The 15,602-nt window shown below is 50.1% G+C and overlaps 1 protein-coding gene across 1 annotated transcript; it reads left to right on the top strand.

Annotated features, from left to right (window-relative positions):
- The first annotated feature begins 1,009 nt into the window (after positions 1 to 1,009).
- TMEM200C (transmembrane protein 200C) lies at positions 1,010 to 6,559 on the top strand. Its single transcript, XM_064150174.1, has 2 exons — positions 1,010 to 1,305; positions 4,156 to 6,559. Exon 2 carries the CDS (start codon positions 4,199 to 4,201, stop codon positions 5,828 to 5,830), a length of 1,632 nt encoding a protein of 543 aa, XP_064006244.1. The 5' UTR covers positions 1,010 to 1,305; positions 4,156 to 4,198; the 3' UTR covers positions 5,831 to 6,559.
- Positions 6,560 to 15,602: the final 9,043 nt, after the last annotated feature.

Genomic DNA, 15,602 nt, shown 5'->3' with positions numbered 1-15,602 from the left:
GAGCCCTCTCCTCCGGCCTGCCCAGCACTGTCCCTCAGGGTGTCGGCTCTGGAACGAGCCCTCTCCTCCGGCCTGCCCAGCACTGTCCCTCAGGGTGTCGGCTCTGGAACGAGCCCTCTCCTCCGGGCCTGCCCAGCACTGTCCCTCAGGGTGTCAGCTCTGGAACGAGCCCTCTCCTCCGGCCTGCCCAGCACTGTCCCTCAGGGTGTCAGCTCTGGAACGAGCCCTCTCCTCCGGCCTGCCCAGCACTGTCCCTCAGGGGGTCAGCTCTGGAACGAGCCCTCTCCTCCGGCCTGCCCAGCACTGTCCCTCAGGGTGTCGGCTCTGGAACGAGCCCTCTCCTCCGGCCTGCCCAGCACTGTCCCTCAGGGTGTCAGCTCTGGAACGAGCCCTCTCCTCCGGCCTGCCCAGCACTGTCCCTCAGGGTGTCAGCTCTGGAACGAGCCCTCTCCTCCGGCCTGCCCAGCACTGTCCCTCAGGGTGTCAGCTCTGGAACGAGCCCTCTCCTCCGGCCTGCCCAGCACTGTCCCTCAGGGTGTCAGCTCTGGAACGAGCCCTCTCCTCCGGGCCTGCCCAGCACTGTCCCTCGGTGTGGCAGGGCTGGAACGAGCCCTCTCCTCCGGCCGGCCCAGCACTGTCCCTCGGTGTGGCAGGGCTGGAACGAGCCCTCTCCTCCGGCCTGCCCAGCACTGTCCCCGGTGCGTCAGGCCCGGACAAGCCGCTGGACAGGGCAGAGCACAGGCCAGGGCGCAAAGAGCTGCACGCACAGAAGGCGAAGAGCGAGGGCGCTGTGGGCGGGGACTACGAGGGCGTGGTCGCCAGCTGGGCGGGGTCACGCGTGGGTGTGGCTGGGGTGGGCATGCCCTTCGGGCGTGGTCGCTGTTTGGGGGCGCGGCTTGGCGCAGGTGCGCAGGTGGCGCAGGGGCAGTCCCTGCCGCCGCCATTTGCCGGTGTCGCGGCCGCCCGTCACCTAGGCAACCGCGCAGGGTCCGGCCGCCAGCCGCGCACCGCCCGCAGCCGCGCACCGCCCGCGGCGGCACCGGCGCTACCGGCAGCGGCTCTGCCGGGCCGGGCCGGGCCGAGCTGGGCTGGGAAGGATGCGCCATTCCGTGAGGCGGCGGCGGACGCTGGTGGGGCCGAGAGGGCGCCCGGTGCTCGCCCCAGCCCCGCCGCCAGCCCGGCCGAAGCCGTGAGACGCGGTGAGGGTGGCCGGTGGCGGGGCGGGGATGCCAGGTCGGGCCGGAAAGTTTCTTCCCCGCGGCGGCTCGGCCGCTTCCAACGCGGATTTCTGCCCGGTTCTCCTCGGTAAGTGACCGCCGTGCTCTCCCGTGTGTCCCCCTGCCTTCACGGAGACTTGAAGTCGCGCCGCTGCCATCTTTGAGCTGCGGCTCCGTCCCAATGACTCCCCGGGGAGGGGTGAGGGAGTCCTGGAGCTCGGAGCTCTGCACCAACGGTGGGGAGATGCTGGACTGACCCTGGCCGTGGGGTACCGGCTAGAAGCAGCCGTAACCAGGTGGCCCGGAGAGCTCCTGAACACGGGGTACGGTGGCCCCTGGCCCGGTGAGCCGTGTCCATGGGTGGTAAGGGGTTAAACCGTGTCCGTTTAGCACTCGTGAAACCCTGTTCGTTCAGGCGTTACCGAGGACGGCCGGGTGGGCTTGTTGGGGTGCTGACGGAGATCTTGATCGGACCGTGCTGGATGTGGCTCCTGCATGTCCCAGGCTGTCTCATGGCGCTGCGGTCCCCCTCCTTGCGCTCCATCACCTGCCTATCCCCGTTCTCCCATCTCCAAAACTCGGTGCCGGGCGCTGCCCAACTCGGAAGCTGCCTCGGAGCTGATTTTCTGAGGGCAGTTTTCAGTTCGTCCTCCTCTCCAAAACCCGATAGAAATCATCTCCGAGGCACCTGGTGGGGGGCAGCAGAAAGAAGATTAACCACTGACAATTAAAACTGGGTTAATTCCGCTTTAGCATCACCGGGGGAAAAAAAATGCTGCTTTTGGTTTTTGGCTTTGGGTTTGTTGTTGTTTTTTTTTAAACTTAAACCAAATAGTTCAGCGATCGGAAGGAAAAGACAAGTCCCAGCTCTTTGTTTTGAGCGTGCAGCTCCTGGGAGCGTAATTTAACGACATCCTCGCTGACAACACCCTTCCCTTCCTGGGGAAAACAGAAATGGGAAGCGAAATCGCCACATCCATGCCAAATCTGGGGATAGAAATGAGCTCAGATTTAAAAGATAAAAAGAAAAAGAGGAGCAAAATATATTTTGGGGGGGGTGGGGGTGGAGGTAGGTGCTTATTTAATCCCCTTTCACTGAAATGAATTGAACTTTGTTATGCATCATTTTCTGTTCAGTGTTTGTCACCTCCCCGTGACAGGGGGATTGGAACGAGATGATCTTTAGGATCCCTTCCAAACCCTCCTGTGGCCTTTATGCCATGCAGAAATGATTGGACACTCGGAAAGAGGGGAGAAGAAGATGAAGCTCCTCGGGAGCATGAAGGGATATCTCCCAGATAGAAACCCATTTGCAAGATCTCCTTCACGCTGCGTTTTTGTAGCTCAGACCACCGGGGCAGGAGCTGACTCTGATGGGCCAGCGAAACAAAGCCGTGAATGCTCGGTGTTAGTCCCCTGCCGGTCCCCTGCAAGCAGCCACTTCCCCAGGTGACTCTCACGAGGCTTGGCGCCTCCTGTAATCAGATTTGACTTGACTTGGCGTCTTCTACCTGCCAGCCACCATCTCCCCTTTCTGGGCTGGGGGGGGGAGGACGTGGCTGCCGTTACATAACGGTTACCTGGAGCATAGCGTATGTTCCCAACCCAGGGGTGCCTCTGGACAGCAGGCAGGAGATGGATGTCTGTAATATTGCAGATCGAGGATGAAACTTTAGCAGGGTTCCACTTGCCAGTGTGAAAATATTACCCTTGTGCATTCCACAGTCATTCCTTTCCCACTCCTTTGAATCATACGATTGTTTTGATCACAAAAGACCTCTAAGCTCATCGAGTCCAACCATCAGCCTAACACCATCATGACCGTTAAACCGTGTCCCAAAGGCTTCTTCTTGAACACCTCCAGGAGTAGTGATGCCACCACCTCCCTGGGCAGCCTGTTCCAATGACTGGCCACTCTTTCAGGAAAGAAATTTTTCCATGGATCTACACCTCCCCTGACACAATCTCAGGCCATTTCCTCTTGTTCTAAAAGCCAAATGTACTCCCCCCTCAGTCATCTGCAAGTGATGTAATGAACCAAATGGTGTCTGTAGATTAAATATTCCTGCTTTTATTTCCCCCATTCCCTCAAGTCCTTTGTGATACCACTAATGCCAATCAGAGTGCAGGGTAAACCCAAACCCTGTCAGGGGGTGAGGCTCAATATCCTCTGAGCTCTGGTGCTTTGCAAGCTTCTTCTGAGACCAGTAAGATAATTTGCTTCCTTTACACCAGCATGATAGTCTTGGCAGGACAAGTTGCACCATGGGAGGTTTACTTTGGACACAAGGAAAAAAATATTCCCTAAAAGGGTTGTCAGGCTCTGGACCAGGCTGCTCAGGGCAGTGGTGAAGACCCTATCCCTGGAGGGGTTTCAAAGCTGTATAGATGTGGTGCTGAGGGCCATGGATTAGTGCTGACATGGCAGTGCTAGGTTAATCATAGAATTGTCAGGGCTGGAAGGGACCACAAGGATCATCTAGTTCCAACCCCCCTGCCATGGGTAGGGACACCTCACACTAGATCAGGCTGCTCAGAGCCACATCCAGCCTGGCCTTAAAGACATACAGGGATGGAGCTTCCACCACCTCCCTGGGCAACCTGTTCCAGTGTCTCACCAAATGATTTGACTTGGTGACCTCTAAGGTCTCTTCCAACCAGAATGAATCTCTGGTTGCATAACACTTCTTCTATCATGTAGCTGTAGCAGAAAGAAATTAATTGGCTGTTTGGCAGGAGCAGAGCAGGGCATGCTGCTGCTTTGCTGCTGTCAGTCTGCAAGAGCTGTGTGGGCAAGTAAGACAGCCTTGGCGGTGTCAACCCTCAGCCCACCTGTTGAGGGATTTTAACTAGCAGGGCTTTGAATGAGGAGCCGCAGAGACACCTTTTGTTCTGCAGGTCTCTCCCTGGTCCTCATCCTCTTTTATTTTCACTGCAGGAGCTGGAGTGGCCGTCGGGAGCAGCCCTCTGGGTAGCCAGCCATGATCGCCACTGGAGGCCTCCTGAGGATCTCAGCTAGGAAACAAGACCCCTTGCGACCCCAAAGCCAAGTCCCCAAACGCAAACGCAAGGCCAAGAAGAAGCGCAAGAATGATGTGGTGGTGGTGAAAGGCAAGCTTAAGCTGTGCTCCGTCTCCGGACTCATTGCCCTCTGTGGCATCCTGGTACTGCTGGTGGGCATTGCCTTGGCTGTGGTGGGCTACTGGCCCAAGCCCAGCCAGGTGTACAGAGAAGGCAGCTTCAGCAGAGGCCGGCACCTGGCACCACCGGGTGGCACCCCCAAGAACCGCTCCTGGAGCCAGGAGGGGGCAGAAGCAAGAATTCATCCGGAGTCACCTCCCAGAGCCAACAGCTCTACCACTGCTACTGCGTGGGGATCCCCACAGTCCCCCTCTTCTTCCTCGTCTCCCCAGGCCTCAGTGGGTTTCCTTTTCCGTCTTTTCTCGAGCTACCTGCACTCAGACAAGCTGAAGGTGCTGGGGCCCCTCATCATGGGCATCGGCATCTTCCTTTTCATCTGTGCCAATGCAGTGCTGCACGAGAACCGTGACAAGAAGACCAAGATCATCAACCTGCGTGACCTCTACTCCACCGTCATCGACGCCCACAGCCTGCGGGCCAAGGACAGAGGTGCTCCAGCCTCAGCCCCTCTCAATGGCTTTGTCAACTACATCCAGTCCCGGGGCCTGGAGCTAAAACCTGGTGGGGAAGGCCTGGGTGCTGCAGCCATGTTGGCCAAGAGCTCCTGGCCACCGGGACTGGGTGTCTCCCTTTCTCCACCAGACCTGGCATCCCCACCACGACGTTCCTCCTTCTGCATCCCACCTCAGCCACCCAGCCTGGCCGAGGCTGTGTACAGCATCTACCAGGAGCGTGCTGCCTGTGCTGTCACCAGCCCACCTTGTAGCCCACCAGAGAACTGGGACCAGCGCAGCACAACCAGCTCCATTGTTGGCTCTTCGCTGAGCTCCTTTGCCCTCCTGCCCTTGACACCGAGCAGTGGAGGAGGCTGGTGGAGGCCTCCTGGGGAGCGAGTAGCCCAGGAGATCCCACGGGGCAAGTTTGAACTGAGCTTGACCAACCTCAGCAGCGGGCATGTGGAGGGAGGCTGTGGGTTAAGAAGGCACAGGCTAATTCTCAGGCGGCAGAGCACCAGCTGCTTGCCCGATGCCAAGCGTCCCCTTTTCCCTGAGCCACATCGGTCCCCAGCTGTTGACAGGGGCCTGGACTCTGGCTTCTTGGTAAAGGAATCTTCTAGCTACTCCAAATCCCTGGATCTGGAGGGGTCACCTCCCTCAACCCCTCCTGCCATCACCAGGACGGACTCCCAGAGCTCTCAGTCTGAGCCTTCCAGCAGCAATAAGGGCTACAGCCACCTGGAGGAGGCAGGCACCTCCTTGGAGTCAGTTGCCAACACCCCAGCCAGTAAAACCCAAGACTGTGAGGAGGAACAAGTTGAGAAGACAGACTCCCTCAAGGCTACCAAGAGAGAACAAAGAGGGGAGCAACCCCAGCAAAGACAGTACACAAACAAAGAGAAACTCTTTATGATTTCTAGGTCACATGCTGCGTTAGGGCTGGAGGACGGGGAGCTGGAGAGTACTGGCATCTAAACGAAAGGCACAGGGACACCTTGCAGCCCTCCACACCTCCCACACACCTTCTCCCATCTCCTGGTGAACCTGGGAAGCCAATCGATGTCCAAAGAGCTGCAGTATGTAACCCCTGAGAAGTGAATTCCATCAGCCCTGCAGATGACTTCAGGAAGACAAAAAGAAAACCCTTTCCTGTCCAAGCGTGACAGTTACGTCCCATGCAAGCCAAAATCCTATTAGCTACCCACAACAATCCAGCAAGTTCTTGGGATCAGATTAATATGATTTTGGACACTCTTTAACTGTGCACTTTACTGCTTTGATTTTCCAAGTGCCCCTTTCTTCTCCTCTGATTTCTTTCTTGCCGATTTGCCACCGATTGCTTGAAGTACAAACCAAACCAACCCACCAGGCACCTTTGGAAGCTTGAGGAGCAAAGTGGTCTTGAGGTCAAGAAAGCCGAGCTCGCTCTTTGTTTTGGTTCAATCACTACAACGTTTGCAAGGCCTTAAGGATGACATACCTTGACAAAGAATGAGTTTGCCTAAATTCTGGGGAGGGGAAAACCAAACTCAAAACAAAACAAAAACGCCCATTGAGAAGAGACTGGAGCAGAAGAGAGCTCTGACTACTTAGTTACAACCACCACGCTCCCGAACCCCAACTCCCTACTACAACGTGGTACTTTATTAAGTATTGTTACAGGTGTATCCACTGATGATAACATTAAAAAGTTATTTTAGTTTATTTCCTTTTCTTTTCTAATAAAACATTTGCAAACGAAACTGCCACACACAAAATAACCCCAACCCTTATTTTTGGTAAGTAATTGCAGACAGCAGAAACTTTGGGTTTGGTTTTTAATGTCTGGAAGATTCTAGAGATGCTGTGAAGCTAAATGTTTGCTTTTTAGTGGATAATTAATCATTTAGGAGTGGTTCCACCAGAAATACTGGCTCAAGCCTCTGAGAAACCACACTTTGGGCAGGCATTGGGAAAGGTTGCCTAGGAAGGTGCTGGAGTCACTGTCACAGGAGGTGTTCAAGAGCCGTGTGGACACGGTTCTCTGGGACACCGTTTAATGGCCGTGGTGGTCTTAGGTTGAAGTTTGGGCTCAATGATCACAGTATCACCAAGGTTGGAAGAGACCTCACAGATCATCAAGTCCAACCCTTTACCACAGAGCTCAAGGCTAGACCATGGCACCAAGTGCCACGTCCAGTCCTGCCTTGAACTGCCCCAGGGACGGCGACTCCACCACCTCCCCGGGCAGCCCATTCCAGTGTCCAATGACTCTCTCAGTGAAGAACTTTCTCCTCACCTCCAGCCTAAATTTCCCCTGGCGCAGCCTGAGGCTGTGTCCTCTCGTTCTGGTGCTGGCCACCTGAGAGAAGAGAGCAACCTCCCCCTGGCCACAACCTCCCTTCAAGGTAGTTGTAGACAGCAATAAGGTCACCCCTGGGCCTCCTCTTCTCCAGGCTAACCAATCCCAGCTCCCTCAGCCTCTCCTCGTAGGGCTGTGCTCAAGGCCTCTCACCAGCCTCGTTGCCCTTCTCTGGACACGCTCAAGCATCTCAATGTCCTTCCTAAACTGGGGGGCCCAGAACTGAACACAGTACTCAAAGTGTGGTCTAACCAGTGCAGAGTACAGGGGCAGAATGACCTCCCTGCTCCTGCTGGCCACACCATTCCTGATGCAATGATCTCAGAGTTCTTTTCCAGCTGAAACAGTCCTGTGATTGAATCAGCAAGTTCACTATGTCTAACAGTACTCTGTGACAGCTGAAGAGATTTTGGACACGCTAAGGGAAAAATAACAGTTTGAAGGTCTGACCTTCTTTTAAACCTGGAGTGGTTTTTTATTACGAGGAACACATTAATCTCCAACCTGCAGCCTGGTCCCTCTGGATTTTTTACTTGCCTTATAAGCCTTTCGTTAAGCCTTTCTGCTGCCACTGTTCCTATTTGTGAATTCATGTGCATCCCCTGAATTTAAAAGCATAATGATCACCCTGTCAGTCTCCTAGCAGAGGGCCCTGCTGAAGTCAGCAGAGCTTGCGCGGTGCGGACGCCTCCCCGCCTGAGCGCAGCAGCAGGTTTGCCGCTGGCTGCAGAGTGCCCTGTCTGTAGGCAGGGTTTTTTTGGTAGATCGATGAGCTGGTTCATTTTTGGTAGCTGCAGCATGCCAGACGCTCTCTTATTTTTGCTCAAACAGCTTTATGTGCTGGGAAGATTCTGTCAATACTTCAGCTTTTTAAATATGGATGTGGCATTTCACTGCTAGGGGAAGACGAGTCGACATTAAACAACCACAATGTGTAGGCAGGCAAGAGGCTTTCTGTTGCAATTAACATTTTTTCCTTAGCATTTTGTGTTTTAAAACCACAGAATCCCAGCGTGGTAGGGGTTGGAAGTGACCTCTGGAGATCATCCTGTCTAACCTAAAGCAGACTCACCCACAGCAGATTGCCCAGGACCATAATAGCCATGCAAGTTTGGAATCTCTCCAGAGGAGGAGGCTTCACAGCCTCTCTCTGCAGCCTGCTTCAGGGCTCCAGCACCCTCACAGCAAAGAAGTTCCTCATCTTCAGATGGAACCTCCTGGATTCCAGTTTGTGCCTGTTGACCTTTCTCCTGTCCCTGGACACCACTGAAAAGAGTCTGTCCTCATCCTCTTGCTCCCCCCCCCCACCTTGTTTATGTTGCTTCAGCTAGTTCCAACCCCCCTGGGCAGGGGCACATCCTACTAGATCTAGTTGCTGAAGGCTTCATCCATCCTGGCTGTGAACACTTCCGTGGAGGAGGCATCTACAACTTCCCTGGGAAACCTGTTCCAGCATCTCACCACCCTCACTGTAAAGAAATTCTTCATAATATCCAGTCTAAATCTACCCTCTTCCAGCTTAAAGCTGCTCCCCCTCATCCTATTACTACAACATATGATTCAGCATTGAGAAGATGTCCTCTCAGTCTGCTCTTCCTTATATTAAGGTTAGTGAGAGACTGTCCCAGCTTGCCCAGAGAGGTGGTAGATGCTCCACCTTTGGAACCATTCCAGGTCAGATTGTCTGGGGCTCTGAATAACCTGCTCTAGTTGCAGACATCCCTGCTGAGTGTAGGGGGTTGGTCTAGATGACCTTTAAAGGTCCCTTTTGACCTAAAGCAATCTATGACTATGATTCTATCTACTTCAAATCCAGGATAGCCATGGGGCCTGGAATTGAAGGAAGTTCACACATGCAAAGTAATGAAACCTGTAAAGCAAAATGAAGATATTTTTTAGTCTATCTGTCATTTCACTCAAATTTGGGCAGCTCCCTCCTCAAATGTTTTATGTTGTCTGATCAATCAGCAGCTGGTTGAATTAATCCTCACAGAGGCAACACTTCAAAGTTTTCCAGGATGTTGTGTTAGGTATGGATACAAAACTATCTGTAGATTCAGATTGGATGTTAGGAAGAAGTTCTTCACCATGAGGCTGGTGAGATGCTGGAACAAGTTGCACAGGGGGGTGGTGGAAGCCTCACCCCTGCCAGTTTCTAAGGCCAGGATGAATGTGAATCTGAGCAACCTAACCTAGTGTGAGGTGTCCCTCCCCATGGCAGGTGGGTCAGAGGTAAATGATCCTTGAAGTCCCTTCCATCCCTGACAATTTTATGATTCTATGAATATCTTGGTTTAATTTATAGCTGTGGATAAATCTGCTTGCCAATTTAAGCAAATATCTTTTAGGTAACTGCTGCCACAGAAGAAGATAGAATGATAAACAAGGGATAGGAAGATAGAATGATGTGACAAGGGATAGGAAGATAGAACGATGTAACAAGTGATAGGACAAGAGGAAGCAGCCTTCAATTACACCAGGGGAGGGGTAGGTTGGACATCAGAAGAAACGTTTTGTCTGAATGGGTTCTCAAACACTGGAACAGGTTTCCTAGGGAGATGGTGGAATCCTCATTGCTGGATGTGTTCAAAAGATACAGAGATGTGTTGCTGAGGGACATGGCTTAGCACCAGACTCAGCAGAGTTAGGGAAGGGTTGCACTTAATGGTCTTAGAAGGTGTTTTTGAAACAAAGGGATTCTTTGACTCTCATGTTTTTCAGCAGGAGTGATAACACAAAAGTATTTTGTTTAATCCCCCTCTGGAGAAATGGTTTGGTGGGAGACTAGAATTAAATCTGGATCAACTACAGTTCCTCCTTTCACAACTGCCACTCTTAAAATTCCATCTTTTGCCAAACATGGACTTTTCTCCCTCCTGGTGTTCAGACATTCTGACAGCTTGATAGCTTTGAGATGTCAAAATGGCAAACTGTGGACCCTTCTGAGAAGGTGGAAGGGTTTTTAATTGTAGCAAAAAACAAAATCAAGATTAGTCCTAAATAGCTTTAGGTGTTGTAAACCATTTCTTCTTTCACAGGAAGACAGAGCAATGTGGGGAGGATGGAAAAGGCTGTCAGCAGGAGCTTCAATTGGCCTCATGAGTGATACATCCATTGCAAGCACCTGCTAAGTGATCCTTATGCCAATGATGGATTGTCTAGTCCTGGCATCCCAGCATGGTGGGAGCTGGAAGGGACCGCTGGAGATTATCCAGTCCAATGCCCCTGCTAAAGCAGGGCCACCACAGCAGGTAGCCCAGGATCACAATGTCCATATAGGTTGGAATCTCTCCAGAGGAGGAGACTCCATAACCTCTCTAGGCAGCCTGCTCTAGGACTCCAGCAGCCTTGCAGCAAAGTGTTTCTTTCTCTTTTGCTCCTTTCTTTCCTTCTCTGCTTGCCAAATGGTCATTTGTTGTGACACACAGCAAACAGGAGCAAGATCCAGTGTGCAGCCTCCTCTTCAAAGGTCTGTGTTTGATGAATAGAGGGAGACTTTGGTCTTTATGGCTCAAGAATAGCAATTAATAGACTGCTTTTACCACTTTGAAATACAGAAGCATTCACAGGTCTTGTTTTATCAAGAAGAATTGCTCTGTTTCTCCTCTCTCTCGGGCCAGAAATTAATAAGCTTTTGTTTACTTGAATAATTCTGTCACAGCAGAGTGTAAGGTGTAAGCAACACTGCCCTTGCTCAAGTGTTCATAATGCAGCCCCTAGCATCTAGAAATCATCATGTTGATGCCTAACTCAGCTATAACCCTTCAAAAGAGCCCAAAGAACCTTCAAATTCTGGTGCAACACATGAAGGAACATATGCACTAAAGCTAAAACAGGTGTCCCAGGTGGAGAATATAATGAGACTGTTTGGCTCATCACAGCAGTGAGTTAAAGGCATAATTCGGGTAATCAGAGCTGTTTGAAATGGGAGGTTAGGCTGAAGCCACTCCAAGTTACCAAAAGAAAAAAGGAGAGAATCCAAGCAGTAGTGAAGCTGACAGGAAGGAATCTACCTGCAGCCCATTAAACCAGCAACACCTCAGAAGCAGAGAGGATGGTTTTGAGCTAAAAGAGGAAAGAGATCAGGTACAAGACAATTTTTAATGTGAGGATGATGAAACACTGGCCCAGGTTGCCCAGAAAGGTGGTACATGGCCCATCCCTGCAAAGAGTCATGGTCAGCTCAGACAGGGCTCCACCTAATGAGAATTTACTACTGAAAATCCTCCATGGGTCTCTGACTCCAGTTCATTACCAGCTGAGCAGCTTCTTTCCCTCAGAAAAATACAAATTCACTTTTGAGTTTGTGGAGTTTCCTTCTCTGGAGAGATTCCAAACCCACTTTGATGCAATCCTGGGCTTTCACAGCAGAGTTGGACTAGGTGATCTCCAAAGGTCAATGCTGGTATTGCCATAAACTTCATGTATGCATTACAAACTTAGCGTGATCAATCTGCTTGATGCATTCAGAATCACAGAATGGCTTTGTTTGGAAAAGGCTTCCAAGATCCTCGAGTCCCACCTTCAACCCAAGACCACCATGGCCATTTAGTAAATGTGTGCTTAATCAACACTAATTTACACTGAGGAACAATAAGAGCAGTTGAACCAGGCATCTAGCAGCAGAGAGTGAATGCTGGGCTTCAGTGCACCATAGAATGGACTGTGGAGGAGCTGTTCAAGGCAGGACTGGACATGGCACTTGATGCCATGGTCTAGCCTTGAGCTCTGCGGTAAAGGGTTGGACTTTATGATCTGTGAGGTCTCTTCCAACCTTGGTGATACTGTGACCTTGAAAGGTCATTTTATCCAACCTCCAAAGTAATGCTGTCTACAACTACCTGAAGGGAGGTTGTAGCCAGGTGGGGGTTGGTCTCTTCTGCCAGGCAACCAGCAACAGAACAAGGGGACACAGTCTCAGGTTGTGCTAGGGGAAGTATAGGCTGGATGCCAGGAGGATGTTCTTCAGAGAAAGTGAGTGCATTGGAAGGGGCTGCCCAGGGAGGCAGTGGAGTTGCCATCCCTGCAGGTGTTCAAGAAGGACTGGATGAAGCACTTAGGGCCATGGTCTAGTTGACTGGGCAGGACTGAGTGATAGGTTGAAGTGGATGATCATGGAGGTCTCTTCCAGCCTGGTTGAGTCTATGATTCCATGAAGAGGGCACACTAATCTCCCTGTCTTTCCCCTTTCTGAAAGCAGCTGTCAGAACTTTTTCAGCTGCTCTCAAAAGCAGGGATTTTAAAAAATAAGTTTAAAAAAACCACTCTTAAGAAAGGAAAAAAGATGACATTTAATAGTAAAAGAAAAAGAATTAGCCAAGTGCTTGATTCCTCTCCTGTGAGAAAAAAATCCATAGAGTGAATCATACTCATAGTTCCATAAGCAAATCCTCTTCTTGGCTAAGCAACTGCAGCCCTCCAGCCGGGAGTCAAGATGACAATGCAAGGATGGGGCACAGTGCAGGACCAGGGATGGGTTTAAAGGGATTATTACTACTATTTCTGTTTAAAAAAAAATCAGAGCAGGTTTCAGGGATGAAAGGGCAAGGAAGTCCTGGCACAGGTTCCACAGGTTCTTGGGAGATGCTCCAGTGCTGGAACCATTCCAGGTCAGGTTATTTGGGGTTCTCCGCAACCTGCTGCAGTTGCAGGCATCTCATCTGACTGCAGGGAGGTTGGAGTGGGTGACTCTGAACAGTCTCTTCCAACCCCAAATATCTTGTAATTCCATGAAATGCTTGGGATTCAAGGATTATTCCCTTTTGCCTGCACACAGAGGAACATCACAGGGCTTTGACTGCGTGGGATATGATCAGGGCAGAAGCTAGTGACAGTAGAATACACACATAGAAATTAAATAGCTCAAGGAGGATTCACTTGGTGCTAGCTACCCCTAAAACTCCCTGCTCCTGGTTGAGAAGGGCATTTAAGATGGGGCAGTTAAGATTCCTGTGGCCACATGACTGTAGAATTCAAACCTGAAGCTAGAACCTTTCCTGATAGCTCAATGGAAGATGGTGGCATCTTCCCGCCATGAAATACACATAAATGAGGAGGCTTATCTGCTCTCTTCTGTGTGTGTTGAAAGAACAGGACTATGGGCAGGGAAAGCCAGCTGGGCTAACCTCTATGATCTTTACTTCCAGGGCTCTTGCCAAAATAGCCTCCAGAACATGACATTGGGAAGCATGAACTGCTCCAGGTGTTCAGGTGCCAGAGGCCCATCTGATGTTTAGCACCCAACAGCAACAAGGAACAGGGTGTTCAGGACAAGGCACTTACAGAACTCTCCTTCCTTTGAATTTTGGATCCTGTTTGTTAGAATATCTAGTTTAAGAAACTTCTGATTAAAACCAGCCAAGAAGAAGGGAGATGCTGTTGTCAAGATCTCCTCTCAAGTAACTTGGAAAAGAATCATCTTAGCAGAACAACTCAGTGTTTAGCTCTTTCCAAAAGGAGAAGAAAAATAAAAGCAGAACTAGTGGGAATTTAATACAAGTTCTCCCCCACCCCAGCCTTGCACCAGTTTCACTAACTCAAGTTACATTAAGCCAAATCTAATTAGAAGAAATTAGCAAACAGCATCTATCTCCTACATGAAGTAGAAGTTGCATACAAAAAGAAATTACTCATAGAGGGGGGAAAAAAGAATAAATAGGTAAATTAGAGGCCATAAAGGGGAAAAGAAGAGTAAATGCAGGGATCATAAAGAATGATTCAAACTCACTTCTGTGCCTAAACCTTGGAGTGTAATTTCCCTACAGTACTCATAAAGAAGGACAATTAATCTGCTTCAGCAGCCTGAAGTTATTTTCATTTCAGAAGCTGACTCCCACCTGCTCAGCTCACATCAGAAGTACCTAATCAAATATATTTCAATTAGAGTGAAAAGCCACCAGGGGACAAAACCCATGGATCTCCATGGCCAAAACAGAGCACCAACAAGCTCCAAAACTTCTTATCTCCTCTCCATCACAAAGCAGTTCTGATCTGATCAGCACTCTAGAAGCTTGCTTTGACTTGGATGTCATTAGAGACTAAAGAATTGAAGGTTGCATTTAGTAGATTTTGGGAGTTTAAAGTCACTAATCTAACTTGTCAAGATTAAATCACAGTGACACAACTCAAGAATTTTAACTTAATGCCCCAAACCAAGCACACAAGCCTCCCAAGATAAACCAAATTAATTACCTTCCAATCATCACAATAATCCTGAGCCAGAATGAAACTTCATTTAGAACCTGTACACATGAAGGGGGGAAAAAAACCCCAACCCACTACACCAAGTTGTTCACGAGCATGGGATCACCACCACACATTTGCTACACTCCAGTGCCATCTGTCTATAAAAAGATAATTAACATTCCCATGGAGGAGAAAACACAGCTTGTAACTTGTGCTTGGTCTTAGGCCATTGAATCCACTTGGGTTCCCAAGATGAATGATTCTGCTGGTACTTTTTTTTCCCCTGAATGAAAAAATCATTAGGATTCGCTAAGGAAATAAAGTTTGCTTAGAGCAAAACCTTTCCTTTTCTGGAAGAGAAGTTCACCCAGAACTTGCTGATACAGGGATGCTCTCCAGACATTTAAGTCACCCTGATCATCTTGCTCTATCCTGCAAGGATTCAGCTGCATTTTAAAGCCTCCCCAAGAAAGTGGAATGACTCGAATTTGCATTCGAGAGACCATTTGGGGACAACCCTTTGAAAGTCCACAGCCATCAGCAGAGCGACACAAATAAATGCTCTGCCAAGTGCTACCGCACAAGGGATCCAACCCCGGTGCTGAGGACAAAGTAAGTTCATTAAATGCAGGACCTTCCCTTTCCTCCTGCACAGGAGTTGGTTTTCCCCCTCCTTAAGAAAGGACCTAAACACAAGATTTGAGGGTTTATGCATCCTAAGAAGCTGAACAGGTTTCCAGGACCTTGATGTTCATTTAACCAAGTGCATCTTACCCACACATCATATCAAGAAATTAGTTCCCCATATAATTAATGTTCCCAAATTTTGAGGGAGAGAAGAAAACAAGAGAGGAGGAAGAAAAGAAAAGGGGAGACAACCTGATCTTTGAGGTAAAAAAAACACCTTTAAAGAGAACTAAATGCTGCTTTTCAAGGAACAATTAGGGCAGGAAAGAGAAATAAGACATGTTGCAAGTGCCCCAATCGCCTTCCTCCTAATTTACTGCCCTCAATATAGATGCTTCCCAAGCCTGCTGCGAGTGTTGAAGACCTGGAGGCAGCTGGATCCCTTCCCAGCCGCAGCTGTTTTTCCAGTAGTGCCATCTTCTGGTTTCAGAAGCTCTGCAGAGAAAAGCCTTTTCCCAGCCTCTCAAGGTTGGAGAGGGAGGCTACAACAGCTCAGCAATGAAACTTCAGCCCAAACAGTGACTGAAAACTCTG

Source organism: Pogoniulus pusillus, chromosome 10 (assembly GCF_015220805.1).
Source record: "Pogoniulus pusillus isolate bPogPus1 chromosome 10, bPogPus1.pri, whole genome shotgun sequence".
NCBI classification, from domain to species: Eukaryota; Metazoa; Chordata; class Aves; order Piciformes; family Lybiidae; genus Pogoniulus; species Pogoniulus pusillus.
The sequence above is the reverse complement of the archived record's forward strand: the minus strand, read 5'-3'. Positions and strand labels throughout refer to the sequence as shown.